The sequence below is a fragment of the Malaya genurostris genome, chromosome 1 (genome assembly GCF_030247185.1).
Source record: "Malaya genurostris strain Urasoe2022 chromosome 1, Malgen_1.1, whole genome shotgun sequence".
NCBI classification, from domain to species: Eukaryota; Metazoa; Arthropoda; class Insecta; order Diptera; family Culicidae; genus Malaya; species Malaya genurostris.
The window spans coordinates 42734447-42756772 of NC_080570.1; the positions used below are offsets into that span (position 1 = coordinate 42734447).

A 22326-nucleotide genomic window follows, 5' to 3' on the forward strand; every position below is an offset into this window, starting at 1 on the left:
AAAAACACACAAAAAAATGTTCGAGGTCGATTCGATTTCACATTGTTGAATTAATGTTCATAACATTAATATTAATGATTTAGCACGAACGGTGATAAGAGCCGTCACTGCAATGCATTTTTTTTGTATCGTCTCAGCTAAGCAGCCACGATTTTCAGCTAATTGGTCCCGGATCCACCGATTGCATCCCTAAAGACGGAATAATTGGATTGCCGTATAAATAAACCTCGCGTGGCCACGAATGATAAACACGCGTCCATGGCAGCGCTCCCTGATATATTCGAGGTGATAGTAAACACTCGATCAAAATTGCCTTTAAAAAGCACCGAACCCATTTTTCGCCTGCTGATTACTCAATTATGTAGTATTTTCGCGGCCACCTCCTTGCTATTCCAAATCGGATCGGTTTCTGCTGCTGTTGTTTTTTTTTGTTTTTCATTTTTCGCTCCCCATATTTCGTGGATGCGCCACTGCCGTCACTGACTTTGGCGTTCGTCATTGTAAGCCACCTACAGACGGCAGCTCTCATCGTGTTTTGATACTCCAATGAATATAATTGGTCGGTCAATAAGCACTACATTAATAGGTGAAAATAGAAAAGACGCAAGCGCGGCCTGATGGATGAAAAAAAAACTCCATATATTTGAGTGGGTCTCGCATTGGCCACGCGTCGAATTACGACGCGTAACGTTTTTCCGGCCTCGGTTGATGGCCTGGCTTACCGCTTTTCATCGAAATGAATTTGATTATCCGGCATTCACGTGTGGAAAATTCGTTTCGTCATTACCGAGTCGGGTTTCATTAAAATGGGCAATTAATTGAGGTCCCACATGCGTAAGATCTTCGATAACTATTTTTCCACAATTATTCACTCCTCGTATGAAGGATGTAATGGCGTTTCGTAACCGGGAGTGATTGAACTCCGGTCGCGTGTGAATTTTGGTGCAAGTCCATTGCAATTTCGTCACAATTTTCGCGTGTTCCGAAAGAAGCAAAAAAAAAAAAACGATAAACGAATTTGATATATTCATTTATGGCGGCAAGAAACAATTTTAAAAGTTAAATGCAGATGGGAAATCCCCTGATTTGAATGACATTCATTAGCATAAGTGTATCACCGGAATGCGCACAACGATTGTGGTGTGCAAAAGAACTGGAAGTGTGTTATCGGTGTTTTATTTGGAACTCATTCATTGCCAAACCAGCGCAGTGTCTTTCGGTTATTTTCGTCTCTTCATTTTCTTTTTTAATATGTTTCAAAAAATGAATTGTTCGCTCACACATTTTGCTATATTGAGAATGTGTTCTTACACGGATGTTTAAGAAATTATGAAAATCATGAATCGTGTCTTCTCATGAGTTCATACCTCTTATTAATGATATTATGAGTGAAATGATTTAAGTTATTAAAATTTTTTATGGGATTTGCTCACAAAATCAACAGCTATAGGCATGGCTCATAAGAAGTAATGTTTTATGATTTTAATCATGGTACCGGCAATGGATTTATATCCGTGTTCGGATTTTTTTTTTTGCATCACCCAAATGTTTCCCGATCATTAGATTATCGAAGAGTAAATAAAGAGTTTCTTAAACTGTGGATTACAACTACTTCAAACAAACAAAACATTCCCTGGATAACTAAGAAGACATCCAATTATAAAAAAGGAAGAGGCTGGGTTGATTGTATTGTTGGTAAAACTCGTCGTCTCATAGAGTTCATATTTCATTATTTCTATGATTTTTTCATTATAATTATGTTTATCATTGACCACAACAGCCGTATCACACAACGGATAAAAAGTCTTCAGGCCTTACATATAGATGGTGCTAGTTTGAGTCACCTTTTTTCAGTTAAACCTTAAAAAAAGCTGTTAAAATTTCATGCTAGTCTATTAATTAGTTTGTGAGATATTGTGCAAAGAGTGACGCTACTTTTGTTATTTTCAAAACAATAGATCGAAAACAATTTCGTGTTTTAATTTTACATTGCTTCTTTTGTGAAAAAAATACCGATTATGCCAAGCAACGGCTTGAAAAGTATTACGGAGACTCCACTACAGCAGAAACAACAATATAACGTTGGTTTGCTGACTTCAAACGTGGTCGTAGAGACACCGATGATCCAGAACGCAGTGGACGTCCAAATGAGGCGGTAACACCAGAAAACATTCAAAAAAATCCACAAAATCGTTTCCAATGAATTTTTGAGTCGATATGTGACAATGGATGAAACATGGATTTATCACTTCACTCCGGAATCAAAACGATCGTCATCTGAATGGTCAGCAACTGGTGAACCGTGTCACAAGTCAATCAAAACAATGGCAAAACTACATGAATTGAACATCGAATTGTCCCCATATCCACCAGATTTGGCTCTAAGCGACTACTAGCTGTTCGCAGACCTGACAAAAATGCTCGCCCATAAGAAATTTCGAACGAATGAAGAGGTCATCGCTGAAACTGTGGCCTAGTTGGAGGCAAAAGATAAATCATTCTACAAAAGTTTTATTGAAATGTTAGACCAGTTGCTGGAATGATTGCGTTGCTCTTGATGGAGATTACGTTGATGAATGAAGTTAATTTTGAACCAAAAAAAATCATGTTCTCATTGTTAGGTCCGAGACTTTTCAGCCCATGTGTTAAATGTGTGAATTTTCGCAGAATAATTTTGTTTGATTCTTGAAAAACAAGAAGGTTTCTCCATCAACTTGTATAACCTACAGAGTGAAACAGTTCTCAGATCGGTAAGACCATCTCTGAGAAAACAAAGTGAGTCCCACTATTGCAGCTACTTTCGAAATCGGAATCCGATATAATCGAAGTCAGTTCGAGAAAAGTAACCATTTTTGAGTCTATAATCACAATATCCGATCGTTAATCGAATACCGGGAACCAAGAAGGCCGAAATTATTTTGTCAGGCCGTCTACTGACAATGACTACCGATTGGAATAGTTTTGAGGCAAATTCAAAAATTATTTTACGTCTGTTACTTTTTTTTTGTTTCGCTACTTAAGGGGCGGGTAGGGTCTAACACTTTTGAAAAATCAAAAATTTTCTTTATATTTTGTTATAGTAAAATATTTTAAGAATTTCTATTCCGATTGACTTCAAACATTGACAAAATATTCTTGAAATGTTTCATTATAATAAATTAAAAAAGAAAAAATATGATTTTTTGAAAGTGTTAGGTCCTACGGGCTCACTGGAGTAATAAATTGTTTCCATTGATTTTATAGACAAAAAACTTTAAACGCCTTTTTCTCGAAAGCAGGTTTTGAAAGTCCGTATCCATCGTCATTCAAAAACTACTGCACCAATTTTTATCAAATTTTGCACACACTTTCTACATATAGAAAACCAGACCCCAACGTTTTCCTTTTCGTTGTCCGTTACTTTTGGGAGGTTTACCAGCTACAAAATGGTGGATTTTTTCGTAAAAAATCAAAGTTTTCACATTGAACCACTATCAAAAATAAAAAAAATCAAACAGAAACGTTGGGGTCTAAAAAAACTTCTACTCTAACCAATGATTTTCTAGAAGCGTCCTCAAAAATACTTTTTCACCGACCTATTTCTCAATATTTTTCCACGAAAAAATTACAAAATGTTGTTTGAATGATGCTTTTTATAATGCTATTGGACTATGAGACCTTTCATTTGAATCTAAGATTGTTAAAATCGGTCACGCCAGCTCTGAGAAGAATGAGGAAGTTATTTGAAAGAGGAATTTTATCACTAATTACGCTGCAATTTCGGAACGTTGTATGAGGTTACAAAACTTTCATTTAAATCTAAGTTCATGAAATTCCGTCATTCCGTCTCGACCTGAATCATCTATGTTCGAGTTTTCCTTGCAAAACATCACTCGATCGAAGCGCAAACAAAATTTCACAATAGATTAAAATATTGCGTGTCCATTTATTGTTATTGCAAATGGCATTATGCCAAAAGGTATTATACCATACGGGCCGCCTCCTCCGATTTATTAGTAGTTTCATGCAGTGTTAAGTATCGTATGAATCCAATCATATTTCTAGTGTTCCTTCCTTCGGAAAATTAAAATACGATTCAGTTCGTCGTGTTTGTAAGTGTGCGTGCTTGAGAACTTCACACCCGACCTGGCAGTTATACACGCAATGTCACCGTTAGTAAGAGATAGTGACAAATCAAAATAATCTCGAAGTCTCCTAAAAGAAAGATTCTTCGAAATCATAGAAAAGGGGTGATAATGCCCTAGTGCAGTTGTTGAAACTTCTCTCCTGTATCAAGGTGACCGACTGGAGCCTAGAATCGCAATTGAAATTATATTATGATTGAAAAAAAATAAAATAATTAAAAACTTTTCTAAACTGATCTCAAAACTATACAAATCGATAGTCATTATCAGTAGGCAACTAAAAAGGTGAGTCCGGCCATCCTGGTTCCCGGTCTCCGGTTCCGGAAGCACCTGAGTTATAGAGTAAAGTGTGTTGAATATTGTCTTTTAAGCTGGTGGAACAAAAACCGTAAAAAATGTTGTAAACTGGACTCAAAACCGTTATTCCTAATCTTAGGGTCAAACGAAAGGTCTTATGGTCCTACCAAAAATTACTGTATATTTTCGGATACAACAAACATTTAACCGACATCGATCATACCGGTTCTCGGGTTCCGGTGCCGGAAGTGCATATTATAGTGAACCCACTTCGTTTTCTTAAGGATGACCTACGCGAGCAAAGCACTGTTTCGTTATGTATGTTATACTAGTTAATGCACAAACAATCTATTGGTTTCTTTCAAGAATTGAAGACAAAAATTTTGAATAGTACACCACAGTGTAGTGTAGTGATTGATGAGGCAGATCGAAAATAGTTGAGATTGTGAAATTTTCTGGTGGGTCAAAAACTGCGATCTGATCATCAGTTGACGATTAGTCATGTTGCAGGTGATGAGGTTCTATGCAGAGTGGCGGTACGAAAAACAAAGCGGGTGGATAATGTCAGAGACATAACTGGATATCGTGAATACGAAAAAACTGGCACGCTCCCATCACTTTTCTGAATATCAGTTAGTTGATTGATTGTATGAATTGTGCAAGATTTCCCCTTTTTCACTAATAGAGTTTGAAGCGATGCACCTACATTAAAGTACAGATTAGTTACATTAAACAGTTACTATTCAACAACTATATATTCCAAACTTGAAAAAATTCCTTTGTAATTTGCTAATATAGGAGGCTAGGTACGACAAATTTGTGGTTTATTTTTATTGAAGCAATGAAGTTCGAAGATATCTTATTCTTCTCGAAATTTCAGTACGAGACAATTGCAATGGCCTGGTCTGAAATGTATCGACGATCTTCGGTATGCAAGAGTCATTTTAATAATAATAATGATAGTAATAATAATAATTATAATAATAGTAATAGCGGTCTGCTTAGCGGTTCAAATTGAACTGCCGAGTTTAGCACTAAGCAGTTCAATTTGAATTGCTCTGCACTGATGAGTCAAAGACGAAACGTAAACATAATAAAAACGGTTATGTGCCCTAGCACAACATTTGCCTAACCCCTAAATGACCAAACCTGCATCGGCCAGAAATAGTAGAAAACACGTTTTGGTTCGGCACGTCAGAAAAGACATTGCACTCCGTTGCAAAACAAAAAGTGTTCTGTAAGTAGCAGAAACTTTCCGTCTACTTAGCGGTTCAAATTGAACTGACGAGTTTAGCACTAAGCAGTTCAATTTGAACTGCTGTGCACAGATGAGTCAAAGACGAAACCTAAACATAATAATAATAATTTTACAGATTTATCTGTACATATATGTATGTATAAATAAAATGCAGATTAATCTGTATATATGGCAACCCTGTTTCGCATGGCATATTTTCACACGACCCCATACTAGTATAAAGATGTGGTTCGCTTTGGTATTGCCGTTCATAATTGAATGTGTTAGTGACGGTACAAATTATTTTAATTTCTATCTTTAATTTCCATCTTGATGCCTTGAATTGTCATAATCAACAAGATCTGCATTTAGTTCTGAGATGGTTCTCGTGTGTGTCTTGTTTCGGCAACAGTTGCTCAGAAAATGATAGGAAAGCGACAAAATTCAACTAGTTCTTTATGATAATCTTTACCACTGAAAAATGCTTTGAATTGTCTGAAAAGTGCTTTGAATGGGCCTTGCTGGACTTTTTGGCTGAATTTCTACCGGTTTTCGGTGCCATCGTGCTGACGGTGTCTCGTACGTTCAGAGTAGCTTTAACTTAAATGACGCTATTTCTCACATAACATTTCATTTTATACCTGCTACTGGCAGCGGTGTACGTACAGCCCGTTGCTGTTCGCAGAACGGGGGACAGTGAGACGACAGGTCCTCGATGTTGCTCTCGTGTATGTCTTGTTTAGGGAATAGTTGCTCAGCAAATGGTAGGAAAAATGAACCACTCAACTTTTATATGAATGCTCTTGTATAGATTCAGACATCTTGCGTTCTGATTGGCTGGTGCTGTCATGAGTTAAATCAAACAGGTTTTTCAATAGTGTACTATTGAAAAGCTTCAATGTTGTTGCAATACACGTTCAAGTTGAAAATTTTTCGATTCAATTGGTAATTAGATTATATAAATCCTTCCACAGATCACTGAGCTATGAGCTTTCAAAATACGAGAAAGGCTAACGCGCCTTATGAATTATCCTCTTTGATACTCGTTTATACCAAACATTTCAGAAAAGTTTAATTTTGAACTATTTGAGATTATGTCACACAATTGAAAATTTTATCATAAAATTGTGATCATATTTCCGAAGGCATGTAACATAGCAAGAATTATGATGATTCATTAGATACAACAGGAGATATTCACTATCACAAACTTATCACTCCCTTAGAGGGTAAATTTTGAAAAGGCGCACCATAGTAAAGTTAGTCGTATTCACGACAGAATGCGTGGAATTTAGAAGCGTGAAAAAGTGTAGCGTTTTTGATTATGCTTCGCAAATAATATTACTGCCTTCAATCCAGTAATAACACTGTAACTCTGTAACTGTAAATCGAAAACAAACAAAATGTTGACCTTCTGTGGTACAACAACCAGGGTGAATGTATTACTTTGATTACGAATGCTTACAACCGAAACCGTTTATTCAGATTGTAACGTAAATGAAAATTCAGCAAGTTAAACGGAAGAAAAATTGCAGAGTAATTTCAGAGGCTACCTTCTCTGGTCGACTCATTAGTACTCAATCAACACCTACAATGTAAAGCTCTTACCTCGTTTATGTGGCTATGAGAAGCCGCCGCTTGATGATCTATTCGAAAGAAGAAAATATCGCACTTGTATGAAACAAAAAAAAACAAACAAACTACTCACAAGTAGCTTCATTAAAACAAGATTTCCCGTGTTGGAAATCGCCTCTCCGCTCTCGATTATCGATAAATGCTAACATAAACTTCACCGAATCACGACGATAATTATACACTAGCGCCCCGGGCAATCCAACACGCACTTGTTTGTCGGGTTGGACATCGACATGGACTGCAATTATGGATCAGTTTTACCTTTTCATAGGCCTAGTTCCGTGGAATGTGGCTTACAGGCAAAGCCATTCCGATGACCTGGTACTAGATTGGTGTTGAGGATTGTCATCGGAAAAACAGAATTAGATGGTCCTATTTAAATAAAATATCTACATTTATATGGTCAACTTTTTTTTTCTTCGACAATAAATAGCTTATCCTATCGTTCAAACTAGCAACAATCATGACAATTTTCTAATTTTCTGCGGTGACAGATGGGTCCAATTGGAATCATTCACTCGCCTAATTTCGCTTGCTTCTCTGGGCGTACCGACACTCTCAAACAACACAAAACTATCAAACAACAGCACTACAATCGTTGAGTATTTTCCGTTTCGGTGAGTTTGCTCCCAATCAAGGTTGTCTCAATTTCACGCTCCCTGGGCTTCCATTTCCCTTCGCATCTATCACTCTCGCTTCGACTCGGTCACACCTCGTTTAACGTTACGCGTGCCACGATCAGAGACCTAGGGTAAACAACAGAAATAAAGCTCATTAGGTGATCCGCTTTCGAAGCGCGCAAAATATGCGTCACGTCACGCAAGCTTACTTCAATTCGTTAGTCCATTTTTCGTCGCAGCATCCTCAAACTCGCCGGGTCATTCTGCTCGCACTCACTCAGTCAGTCCATTCACCCTATCCTAGCGCTGCCCGATGATCGCGCCGTCACGAACCGTCCCAGCCCTAGTGCTTCTGTAAGCTGACAACCGACGCAAACAGGGCGAAGAAGAATCCGGCCAGACCGGCGGCCTTCACCAGCAGTATCAACCCGCCCACCATTGCCGGGAACATCATCATGAACTTGAGCTTGTAGGCCAACAGCAGCGGCAGCAGGTACTTCTTGATTTTGTGTTTCAGGTGGTACTTTTTCTTCTTCTTGAAGCGAGCCTCCGGATTGATGTCGTCATCGTCGTCATCGTCATCATCCAGGGTATCCTCTAGATCTGTCGGGTGAAATACAGGAAGGATTTCGATTACGAAATGTGGAACTCGATGAGCGTAGAAATTTAGAAATTGTTTTAATCTATATACACAGATAAAATTTGTTTGTGAATTTACATCAATTTTCATGAACATGTTTGGAACAGAAAATTGATCATAAAGTTACTTTACAGTTATTTACGTTCAATATGCACAATTTCACGACAAGTCGTCTAGAAATGGCAAAATTCGTCTAGAAATGGCGACTCTCTTGGATATGCATAACACATGTATGATCGGTTTAGCAAATGAAGTGTTTTTCACTGACCTAGAGAGACTAATTTTTGAAAAGGGCGTATGTGTTTTAGCCCCATTATTTTCAAAACAATTATAATTAGAAATCTATAGATTCTAACAATTTAGAACTTTCTTAAAAAATATACTCTGAAAAACAAATCTTCCGATTTTTTGTGAAATCGAAAATGAAATTTATTTTTCAAAATTCTTAGTTATTTAACCGCCCGATTTTTCTTTAATTTTATATCACAAAAAATGTCAAGTTACAAGGAAACTTTCGAAAGGAAAATTTCCGAAAAACGATGATTTTATAGGAATAAATGTATCTGAGCAATGAAATATTATTCTCCAAGCTACGTTCAATGAAAAAGCTTATGGGAAGCTACTTCTTAAACACAGACGTTTTCGAGATATATGAGGAACTGAATCGAAAAATTCATATTTCATGAGAATACGAATGTAAAATAATTTGCCACTTGAGCCAATTGGTTCTGATTTCTGAGTCACCATACTTTAAAAATACCTACTTTTAGGGATAAAATGTTAGTTATCATATAAAAGATTACCTACACCCTAATATAAAAGCACATTTTTGAAATAACAGATCGGCTGAAAAGTTCGTATCGTTTCTATGAGAGGGTGCCACTAGAATTAAATCCATACCATTTTCAGTTAGTACCAACCTTCAAAAGATACGTGTATAAATTTGACAGCTGTCTGATTATTAGTTTGTGAGATATTGCATTTTGAGTGAAGCTAGTTTCGTTATTGTGAAAAAAAAATGGAAAAAAAGGAATTTCGTGTGTTGATGAAACACTACTTTTGGATGAAAAAAAGTGCCGCCGATACCAAAAAATGGCTTGATGAGTGTTATCCAGACTCTGCACCGGGCGAAGCAACAATTCGTAAGTGGTTTGCAAAATTTCGTACTGGTCATATGAGCACCGAAGACGATGAACGCAGTGGACGTCCAAAAGAGGCTGTTACCGATGAAAACGTGAAAAAAATCCACAAAATGATTTTCAATGACCGTAAAGTGAAGTTGATCGAGATAGCTGACACCCTAAAGATATCAAAGGAACGTGTTGGACGTATTATTCACGAATATTTGGATATGAGAAAGCTTTGTGCAAAATGGGTGCCGCGTGAGCTCACAATCGATCAAAAACAACAACGAATTGATGATTCTGAGCAGTGTTTGGAGCTGTTATATCGCAATAAAACCGATTTTTTTCGTCGATATATAACAATGGACGTAACATGGCTCCATCACTTCACTCCGGAGTCCAATCGACAGTCAGCTGAGTGGACTGCACGCGATGAACCGAACCCAAAGCGTGAAAAAACTCAACAATCGGCCGGTAATGTTATGGCGTCTGTATTTTGGGATTCGAATTGTATAATTTTCATCGACTACCTTGAAAAGGGAAAAACCATCAACAGTGACTATTATATAGCGTTATTAGAGCGTTTGAAGGACGAAATTTAAAAAAAACGGCCTCATTTGAAGAAGAAAAAAGTTTTGTTTCATCAAGACAATGCACCGTGTCACAAGTCGATGAAAACCATGCTGAAATTGATCGAATTGGGCTTCGAATTGCTCCCTCATCCACCGTATTCTCCAGATTTGGCCCCCAGTGACTTTTCCTGTTCTCAGACCTCAAGAGAATGCTCGCTGGTAAAAAATTTAGAAGCAATGAAGAGGTAATCGCTGAAACTGAGGTCTATTTTGAGGCAAAGGACAAATCGTACTACAAAAATGGTATCGAAAAGTTGGAAGATCGCTATAATCGCTGTATCGCCTCTGATGGCAATTATGTTGAATAATAAAAACGAATTTTGGCAAAAAAATGTGTGTTTCTATTAAACGATACGAACTTTTCAGCCAAACTGTTATAAAGCATCAGTGTGGAAACTAGTATCAACAAACTCAAGCATTTAGTGAGTGTGATTTAATGATGAGAAAATATAATTGTTGTAGACCTTTTCGTAATATTGGCAATAATAATTATATTCATATCGACCTGTGTCTGTTGAAAGTGCATAGCAACTAGCTTCCAGAGCCAACGATTTGCTATAATTATGAGCAGAAGTAAATTCGGTACTCCATAAGGGATACCAAACAATCTGCTAAAACCTTTCAAAGTCAATCCAGCAAGGATTCATTTACACCAATAAGAACGATGAACCCTTCTGACTGTAGCTCCTTACCATATTGGGTGAGAAACGATAGAATATCCATTGCAATTTTAGCATTCCATACACATATTCGATCAAGTACGGAGAACCAAACACCCATTTACGTAGTTGCGTCAATGCGGGACAGTTACCTATCAGATAATATGAAATACCGTAATCGCATTCATACGAATAATACTCAGCCCGCTGGATAGTAGCCGTGTGATATCTAGTTGAGTTGGTAATGTCCAGTCAGAGTTCTGACCAGAGTACTGCAGTGTTGCTTGGAAAAATGCAGTAGATATTTTGATATTTTTAGATTCACATCTCTGCCAAAAATGCTTTTGTTTAAGCGAAGGTTTACAAGCTTGTGCTTTATCCATCAAGTGGAAATATATAAAGCTGGTTCTTTCATTCGTGGAACCAGCTCTGGTTAACTCATCAACCCATTCATTTCCAGTAATACTGAAATGGCTGGTTAATTATTATTATTATTTTTATTATTATTATTATTATGTTGTTTTATTAACCCTCGGTTTTAACCTTACGGTCATTCGCCGAGGCTGTGGTTATTTTTAAATTTCGGGGTATCACGCGCTGCAGTTGTATCGTCCGAGATAGTTTATGACTGAAAATTTCCATCATCTGAATTTTCAACGGCGGGTAGAATCACATCTGCATCCTCCATCTTATGAAGTCCTGTCTTGTAAGCTAAATAACATATGGGCTGAACAGTCCCGGCCCTAAAGCATAGATTGGCCTTACACTAGACAGCTGGTAAAATTTCATGATATCCTGTTCATTAGTTTGTGAGTTATTGTGCTAGCGCAACTTTTGTTATTTTCAGAACAATGGATCAAAAACAATTTCGTGTTTCAATTTTACACTGCTTCTTGATGGGAAAAATACCGTTCAAGCGAAGCAATGGCCTGAAAAGTGCTATGAAGACTCCGCTTCACCAGAAACAACAATAACTTCATGACTTCAAACATGGTCGTAGAGACACCGATGATGCAGAACACAGTGGACGTCCAAATAAGGTGATAATACCAGGAAACATTATAAAAATATCCACAAAATCGAATGACCGAAAAGTAAAGTTGTGTGAGTTGGTTTACATCGTTAAGATATCAAAAGAATTTGTTGGCTTTATGTAGCATTTTACTATGAGAAAGCTCTGTTCAAAGTGGGTGCCGCGTTTGCTCACTGTTTACCAAAAACGACAACGTGTTCATGATTCTGAGCAGTGTTTGGCCATGTTTAAACGTAATAAATCGGAATTTTTGCGTCGATATGTGACAATGGATGAAACATGGATTCATCACTTAACTCCGGAATCAGAACGATCTTCATCTGAGTGGACAGCAACCTCGTCCATAGCGCCCGAAAGCATAACAATCGGCAGGAACGGTTATGACCTCGGTATTTTGGGAAGTGCATGGTGTAATATTTATCGACTATCTCTATTGGAGCGTTTGAAGGCTGAAATTGCAAAGAAATGACCGCATATGACAAAGAAAAAAATTGTGTTTCATCAACACAACGAACCGTGTCACAAGTCAATTCGACGCGTAGAATGTCGTGTCGCGATAATAGGGTATCAAGTTAAAATAAACATAATCAAGGATGGAATCCTTCACAGTCCTCATATTTTCTGCTCGAAATAGTTTAAGAATTCTATTTTCGATATGCGCGATTAGAATCAATACATACAGGGTTAAACATATTATTCATGACGTAGTTAATTTGTATGAAAAATTCATTTTCTTCTTTTTGAGATCTATACGTAAAAAAGCGAGACCAACTTGGTTTTATATTAATCGGCATTAATATCTACATATCGTTCATTTGAACTGGAGCATTTATAGAACAGTTGTTTTACATTTTCAAAAATTGTTTACATCCGAACCAATTACAATAAATCTCAATTTACGTGAACTTCATTCACGCGAATTTAATTTACGCGACTTTTTTCCGTATTTTATTTGAAATATCGCGATTTTTTATTTAGTTTACGCGATGATTGTGTATAAAAAGGTTTTTGTATAATGAAGAAAATCTCAATTTATATACATATACAAAACCATCTAAATTGCTTCAGGGAATTGATAATTATGAAATGTACATTCATGCATTGTTTAGTTGTAGAAGAGCTTGCCCATCCAAAACCTCCTCGGAAGAGGCCTTAAGGTCTACCAACGTAACCGATGCTCCATCCAAAAACTACCTGAACTTTAGGCCTTAAGATCTACCAGTGTAACAAAGTGCATTAACGACCTTATCGTCCTCGGTCCATATTCGTGATTCCTCATGCGATCAATAGGACAATTGTGATTGCTCTAGGCCATCCAAAAACTACCTGGAGTTGTAGCTGTACGACTATGAGCAGCATTGAAAAACTATACATAGACTGCTGAATGCTCGAGTAGATCTTAAGACCTGGTTTCACCGAAGTCCCAAGCGTGTTCTGTTAAATTTTTATTTTGCTTACATCCATTCACAGCTCAACTACTTGGTATCGGTGTGGGGGCGAGCCGCTAGTTCTTATCTGAAGAAACTCCAAACTCTACAAAACAGATGCCTAAAAATCATTTTCAATAAACCCTTACTATTCTCGAGTCTGTTGTTATACTCTGACAGAAACCATAATGTTTTACCAATAACATACTTATGTGATGTCCAAACGTTGCTATTCATCCATGATAATTTGCATAACTCCACAGTTTACCATAATCTACAGTTTCCAACTATATCCTATTCTCGAACAACACGCCGTAGTAACAATTTGTTTCGTGTTCGAGCAGTTACAAGCCTTACTCAAAGACGGATCCTTTTCGTTGGTCCAACTAAATATAATGCACTTCCGCCTGATATACGAGGAATAAACAATCGTGCCACATTTGCGGCTAGACTAAAGTTCCATTTTAAGCACAGACTGAACGAGATATTTAGCTAATGTAGTTTTTTGTTTTATAATGTAATGTATTTATCGTCAACAGTATTTCATATTAATAACTAATTTCCTAATATATTTGTACTTTCTTTCCAACATAGCGTAGTAATTAAATTGTGGACCCCTTAAAAGGAAATCTTTTCCACTCCATCAAAATTAAATTTGTATCAAAATAAATTTGTATTTCTAGTATTATTATTGCCAGTGTTTATTTGTTTCTTGTTTTCCGCTGAGACTAGTTGCGTCCACTACCAGGGGGCTCCAAAGTGAAGTTTTCTGGTGTGGGGGAGTGTGGTGGGCAAAAAAAAACAAGTTCTTGGACGACTGGGAACCTACCTGGAACAGCTATAAATAGCCAAGTAAGCATTGAGTAGCTCTAAAAGTATGAACCATAATCAAAACAGGCATTAGCCGTTGTAGTTCTTGCTGTGACACAGTGTAGTCCCTAAGGACAATATTCCAAGTAGTTCTTGGATATTGGAACATCTCTTAAGCATTTCCATAGTCTCAGAACATGCTCAGAGGGTCCTCAGGCTCTAATGCTTCGGACGTAGTAGATTTGTTCATGTTATTTACACTAAAATCAAATGAAATTTGAAAACCCTTTTTTTACGCGAAAAATTTAAAATAACCCGATGTTTTATTTAATTTACGCGAAATTTAATTTACGCATCCCGGCTCTGCGTGTAAATTGAGGTTCCAGTGTACGAGGCTGTTCAAAAAGTTCCCGAAATTTTTTAATTGCGCGCGTCTGGAGAGTCCGGTGGTCAAATTTTTTTTATTGTGTTGATACATATGTCCCTAATGTATGGTGAAATTTTCAGCTGTATTCATTGTTTACATTCTGTCTTGTAGCGGCTGGTGTAGACGTGTTTTTTTGAGCTCGGCGATTTTTGTTAGTTTAAACAATGGAAGAAGAAGAATCAAAGAATTTGTATTAAATTTTGCGTGAAAAATGAAATAAAGTGTAACCAAGTGTGCGAAATGTTACAGAGAGCCTACGGTGAGTCTGCTATGAAAAAAACAAGTGTTTACGAGTGGTATAAGCGTTTCCAAGATGGCCGCGAAGACGTTGAAGACGACGAACGCTCCGGTCGACCCAGCACGTCAATAATCGATGAAAATGTGGGAAAAGTGGAAAAAATGATTATGGATGATCGCCGAATCACTATTAGAGAAGTTGCTGATGAAGTTGGCATATCAGTTGGCTCATGCCATCATATTTTTTAAAATGTTTTGGGCATGAAACGAGTGGCAGCAAAACTCGTTCCAAAACTGCTGAATTTTGATCAAAGTTTTTGGCTAAAAACAAGACTTTAATCATGCCTCAACCTCCTTATTCACCAGATATCGCTCCGTGTGATTTTTTGCTGTTCCCAAAGTTGAAGAGACCCATGAAAGGACAGCGTTTTTCATCGATTGAAGAGATAAAGGCAGTATCGCTGAGAGTGCTACAGAGCATTACAAAAAGTGACTATCAGGGGTGTTTCGAAGACTGGAAAAAAACGCTGGCATAAGTGTATTATATCTAGGGGGGATTACTTTGAAGGGGACCATATAGATGTAGACGAATAAATAAATATTTTTTTAGAAAAATGAGAGTTCCGGGTACTTTTTGAACAGACCTCGTATTATGTTCAATGCACGGTGAGATAGATAGAGAAAGATTTTGTGATCCAATTAGGTCACACAGATAAAAATATTTTAATGAATTTAGATATATTTTCATGCACATATTTAAAGTAGGTAATTAAACATAAAGTTCCTTTACAATTCCGTTCGAGTTAATATAATTTAATCACAAAACTAAGCGTCAATTGAAAGATACAGTTCTATTCATTGAAAATTCAATGCAATCCAATTTAGTTTTACATCGATGATTGTTTTCAACCAAACTTTCGATTCCACCTATATCTATTCCATAGTACAGTGCAGTACAGATAAAACTTTCGTCAAAAGGTTTCTCAGCTAGTAAGAATGATATCATCACTATAAAATATATCAGAAGAAATCATTCAAAAACATACATTTTTTCAAAAATTATCTGGGACCAATAAAAAGGGAGTTATTGGCTACGATTACGACGAAATACATTGATTTTAGACCAAGATATCACTATTTTATGAAAGATCAATTAATGACTGCATCGATGGAATTCCCAGTGTGCATCAGCGGAAGCCGTCAGAGTTTATGGAAGCGCAGTGTTTGAGAGCACCGCTGCGCAGTTGAGTTGTCCAGAATTTAAATCAGAATTCAATTCTGGTTACAATTGATTTCAATTCCTAATGCTTAATAATTAACAGTCCATTTTTACATTTTTGAAACGCTGATTGTAAAATAGTGAATCCATTTGGAACTTACAACGAATTCCGATTTAAGCTCCGGACAATTTAACTGGGCAGCGGTATTCTCAAACACAGCGCTCCCATAAAGCTTTGACGGCTTCCACTGATGAACACTGGAAACGCAAATCGTTGTTGTTCCTTTACACAATTTTGCTGCTCGCTTCATTCCAAAAACGTGAGGTCTTCCGTATCACAACAGATTGCACAGAAATAAACAACTGAAAAATGTATCACAAATTGATCAAAAACTTATCACTCTCCACATGATAAATTTAGAAAAGGCCTCCGATAGTAAAGTAAGACTTATTCACGTCAAATTGTAAAACAATAATAAATGCACCCACTTACCATTATCCATAACGTATCTGTAGAAATAATCCTCTAGATCGGATGATTTCGCTGCTCGTGCGACCAAATCTGTAACACTGTCCAACCCTCTCGCTTCCGGTTCTGGAACCTGTAAATCCCGGCGCACCTTCAGGGGGGCGGTGTCCCACTGGGTTGCCTGTTTGTCCTCCTCGTCGCCATCATATTCACCGCTCTCCATCTCATTGAACGAAGGGAACGAGCGGTTGTTGGTCCGACTTCGACCCGGCGGGGTGATGTTTTGCAATTTCCACTGTCTGCCCTTGATCATGTGACTTGCGCTCGGTTCCGACCACGAATCCATTCGTTCTAGATTCAGCCTCCGCGGTTGGGGTTGCAGTCGACTGTAAAGTTCACTGGCACTTAGTTTGGTGGTTTCACTGTTACTAGCTTGCATGAGTGGAGGTTCGACGACGGTCAGGGCGGACGTGCCATCGGAACTACGCGGAAATGCACCCGAAATGGCATGACTCCGAACCGTTGCTTTAAGCAGTAGTAGACAATAGCCGAAAAACACTATCGAAACAGTACATTTCCTGTGCAAGTACATAATTGCATCTGTTTGGCACCGCCGTACTTTTTACACTAAGGCAATGATCTACTAGATCCAAACTTTCACGTCTATGAAGAATCGCCAACTTCCAAGGATTTGTGCTATGGCCACTAGACAACAGTTGTTCAGCTTTTTTGTTCTCCAAATTCTTCACACTTTTCAAACAATGGTCAATCGCATTTTACTTTGACCTATATCAAGAAAACACGTAAGATGCACTCATCTGCCAATCAGGGCAACGTTTGTTTGAGTCTCCCGCACGGCTGGACCAAAATATGTCAACAATGTCTTAAGCGTTGTGTTTTCACACCGCTCACGCTTAGATTTGAACCCGTTGGTGGACCGCCCGGTTGCCGGAATGTGAATGGGGCTTGCCAAAGTCAACCTGTGAGCAGAACTGTGCGCTTGGCTGGCTCGGCCACCGGTGTATATTCAAATGTGGTGGCTGTGGGCTTTTTTTGCGGCCTTTGATGATAGTGTGGCTTTCGATTCCCAACCTCTCATGCTCACGGCACGATGCGCTCAGGTTCAGTGGAGTGGCGGTTTTTCGGTGTATCCATTTCGCGGGTTGTCTGCTTACAGCCCACAATGAAACTCACCGAAAAACAGAATGAACAACTGCTATTATTACTAATACTGCAAAAAAAACTTCCAACACAATGCTGACGACTGTGTGATGGTTTGGGTGTTTGGGTACGGGCACACGAGGTTGCCGATGACGTTGATGATGCTAATGATGGCCTCTACGATGCCAGCGATGTGGTTCAGTGCTGATGATTTTACTGCTTTGGCGGTTGTTTTTCTCTATTTACGCTTTTCCTCATTACTGGCACTTCCGAGCAGGGTAGCCAAAAGTGTTTCCAACTTTAAACCAGTTTTGTAGAGCATGTTGAAACTAGCTGAAACTTTTAATTCAAAGAAAAGTTATAAGAAAGATTTAGTATAACGTTCTTATTCGAAAGATTTTTTTATCAACTAACTTGATTATTAATACATTCTAAACCTTAGTGCAAAAACAAATATATTGCAATTTAAACCGGTATGACTACATTCAATGTATTTCTACACCCCCTCTAAATAGCCAAACTGCGCATATCGCGATTAATTTCCGAAATTTTATAGTAAATGAAAAACAATAGTCGTGAATGTCGTGAATACGATACAACTAACATGTTGCTTAACACTTCCGAATATCAATTAGTTGTTAAATTGTATGAATTATGCAAGCATTCCCCTTTTTTCACATTTTTCGCAAAAACAAAGAAGGCTTCACTTTTCACACAGCGAAAAGTGCACAAATCTAACCAAACTGTTCTAGATTTGAACTGAACTGAGGATATTTATCTTCGATTTGCGAACAACAAATCCAAATAGTTCTTTAGAAAACTTTTAGAGCCATTAGAACGGCTGATTTCGTGTTATGTTATCCACCATCGTCCCCTTTTCGTTGTTTTTTCACCATTGGAAACGACTGGCAGCTGTGACGTAATTCCTCTTGTCGGAAGCGGCAAACGACACAAAATACATCTGCTCGCAGTGGCGATAGAATCCATACTGATCCAATTTTTGTTTAGAGGTTTCTTTTTACGTGATTTCGTCTGTAGCTTTTTTACTAGTGGACGGTCCTAACGGCTATAAAAATAGTAGCATATAGAATGTTAATTTGTATTTTTTCATTTCATATTTGCATTTCATTGAAAGAAACTATCAGGATGCTGTACGGGATTCATTTCTGCCTTTCAGAAGGACCAAATTGTGGAACCCACTACGATATTAAAAACTGTTCGGAACATTTTTCTCGAACGATTTGTTGTACAGCAGCAAATATTTTGTTCTCTTCCTCAGAACGCGTTCTGATTGACTGGTGTTGACATGGGTGAAATGAGACAGGTTTTTCAATAGTGTACTATTTAAATACTTCAATGCTTTTGCTATACACGTTTAAGTTAATAAATTTCGATTCTATTGTTTGTTATATTATATAAATCCTTTCACAGTTCACTGAGCTATGAGCTTTAAAAATACGAGATTTGCAAACGCGCCTTATGAATTATGTCACACAACTGAAAATTTTATCATAAAATTGTGATCATATTTCCGATGGCATGTATCAAAAATTATGTTGTTTCGTAAGATATAACAAGAGATATTCACGATGAAAAACTTGTTACTTTCTCTGAGGGTAAATTTTTAAAAGGCACCCCATAGTAACCCAAGTAGCAATTCGCAACTAGCTCTGATACGACAAAGTCCAAACTATGTTGCAACAAGAGCACGAATATGTGTTTTATGTTATACTGGTTAAAACATGGTGACAGCAATGTTTCATCATAACATAACTAGTTACGAAATAGTTATTTAGGTTTCCAATCATAACATCTTTGTGTCATATTGAATTAAATATAGTTTATAAGCTATCGTTACTTAATCCAAACATATTTTTAATCACAACAATGCTTCTAGCCACTAGTTGAAAATAAGTTTATTTGACTTCAATAGTAGCAACCCATAACTAGTTTTGATACCACTTAACCCAACTGTGTTGCAACAAGAGCACGAACATGTTTTTTATGTTATACTGGTTGAAACAAGGTGACAGCAGTGTTTATTTATAACGTAAACATTAAACTAACTATCATTTGTAAGTTATCGTTACTTGATTCTAACATATCTTTAATCACAGCTATGTTTTTAGCTACTAGTTGAAAAAAGGTTGATATTCCGTTGCGAAACCATTATAAATACGTTAACGTATATGTGAATCGTTACTGTGAATTGATATAGCAATAACTTAGATATTATAAGATTATAACATATAATTTCTTCATTGCTTCAGATAGTTATCGGTAGGTTTTCCCAACGTTATGATAACTAAAATGCAAACAAAACAACCTTTGTTGGCTTGAATATGGCGAACACAATATGGAGTCTCATGAAGTGTATGAAACGTAAATAAAACCAGGATATTACTTTTTCAAAACTACTTTTTGCCGAAAATAGTGAAAGGTAGAATAGTCATTTTTGTTCTATTCACAGTCATAAACACGAAGAAAATAATATAGGGATTGAACATCGATTGTGATAATATTATAGTTCTCATGATATATGAATTTAAAATGATAAGAAATCACTCTACTTGGAATAATTTTGAGCAGTCTGAACATAGGGTTATTTTTTTGTTTATTTTTATATCTTTATAAACAGATTTTGATTGAAGGCGCATAAAAAACAGTTAAGTAAAATTGAATTCCGCTCGACAGTTTTTGGATCGTTGTGAAATTTGTACCTTGTATCAAGTTTGTGACATAAAGTACTCTTCTGCTTTTTTATTGATGATAGAAAAGTATTCTGGATTCATTCAATGTTTTTAATGTCGATGGTGACTAAGTTTCAACTAGTTTACTTGGAAACAAGTTATTTTCAAGTTATGAAAAGATAAGTTATTTCAGTATGACATTACAGCGTAACGACAACATATTTTTAGCCGACTTAACAACTAGTAGAAACTGCGCTTTTTGAGTCATGCAAGTGGTTAGAAGTTAGTAACAATCACTCAAATATCTGGTTGCAAACTAGTCACAAACAAGCTAGCGTAACAAAAATTGTTACTTGGGAAAGTAAGTCGTATTCACGACAAAGAATTTTTTTTCTTTCAATTCTAAGCAACTTTATTGAAGATAGATCTGTATCTCTAGCTGTTTTTATGAATCTCCTTTTCTCAAAAAAAGACGGGAGGGTAATGTCAATCACATAACTGGAGGACATGAATACCACTAAAATAGACTTGCTTCTTTCACACTTCCGAATGTAGAATGGTTCGTATGAGGTAGATGTGTGAATTTTTCAACTTTTATTGCTTCACTTCCAGAGTTGTAACGATGAACTTATACCAAAGAATGACAATAAACCTTGCTGTCCTTTGCTGTATCAAGCATACGTCTCCACATAACTCGGTCCATGGCTGCTCGTCGCCAACCACTCAAGGCACGGATGCTTCTGAGCTCACCCTCCACTTGATCGATCCACCTTGCTCGCTGCGCTCCTCTTCTTCTTGTGCCATTCGGATCAGATTCAAGAACCATTTTCACTGGGCTGTCGTCCGACATCCTTATGACATGCCCAGCCCATCGTAGATGTCCAATTTTAGCTGTCCGTACGATAGGTGGTTCTCCTAGCAGCTGATGAAATTCGTGATTCATACGCCGTCTCCACGTTCCGTCTTCCATCTGCACTCCGCCATAGATGGTCCTCAGTACCTTTCTTTCGAAAACACTGAGGGAGCGTTGGTCCTCTGCCAACATAGTCCAGGTCTCGTGGCCATAGAGAACAACCGATCTAATGAGCGTTTTGTAGATGGTCAATTTCGGGCGGTGGCGTACTTTTCTCGATCGGAGGGTTTTTCTGAGTCCAAAGTACGCACGATTCCCTGCCAAAATACGTCTATGAATTTCTCTGCTGGTGTCATTTTCGGCGGTCGCCAGTGAGCCCAAATACACGAACTCGTCAACCACCTCGATATCGTCACCGTCTATCTATTCGTGGTAGAATGCGTAGTGTTCCTTCTCTAGAGCCTCTTCCTCTCAGGTATTTTGTTTTTGACGCATTTATGGCCAGTCCGATACGCCTAGCTTCAGCTTTCAGTCCGATGTAGGTTTTCGTCATCTTCTCAAGGTTACGTGTCACAATATCAATATCCTCAGCGAAGCCAAAAAGTTGTACGGACTTTCGGAAGATCGTGCCACTCGTGTCGTTCCTCGCTCTTCGAATCACACCTTCCAGGGCAATATTGAACAAGATACAAGAAAATCCATCACCTTGACGTAGCCCTCACCGAGATTCGAATGGACTCGAGAGCGTCCCAGATATTCGGACGTATCACATCACTCTATCCATCGTTGCTTTGACCAATCACGTCAGTTTATCCGGGAAACCGTATTCGTGCATTATCTGCCATAGCTGTTCTCGATCGATTGTGTCGCATGCCGTATTGGTATTCAAACGAATTTGTTTTAGTTTTTTTTTGTAGATTTAGATAGTGGAGGAAAACTTTGCATAATAATATTGGGAATATTTTAATGATTATAAGAAGATCCAATTCGCAAAACTTATCCAATGTTTACGATTGTTGAGTCTTTTTTGAC

At 37.6% G+C, this 22326-nt stretch overlaps 1 protein-coding gene across 1 annotated transcript; it reads right to left on the reverse strand.

The window, feature by feature from the left end:
• Window positions 1-7792: 7792 nt before the first annotated feature.
• On the reverse strand, window positions 7793-17217 carry LOC131435579 (uncharacterized). The gene is made up of 3 exons (XM_058603663.1): window positions 16615-17217; window positions 8123-8516; window positions 7793-8039 (listed from the first exon to the last, which is right to left on the reverse strand). The coding sequence occupies exons 1-2, from the start codon at window positions 17180-17182 to the stop codon at window positions 8257-8259; spliced, it is 828 nt and encodes a 275-aa protein (XP_058459646.1). The 5' UTR covers window positions 17183-17217; the 3' UTR covers window positions 7793-8039; window positions 8123-8256.
• Between the last annotated feature and the right edge of the window lie 5109 nt (window positions 17218-22326).

Bases quoted from the DNA above. Each gene is read 5' to 3' on its own strand.
- LOC131435579 (XM_058603663.1), bottom strand. From the start codon at position 17,182: ATGTACTTGCACAGGAAATGTACTGTTTCGATAGTGTTTTTCGGCTAT. The intron at 8,517-16,614 runs GTAAGTGGGTGC...TTCACCCGACAG, and splicing joins CAGATACGTTATGGATAATG to ATCTAGAGGATACCCTGGAT.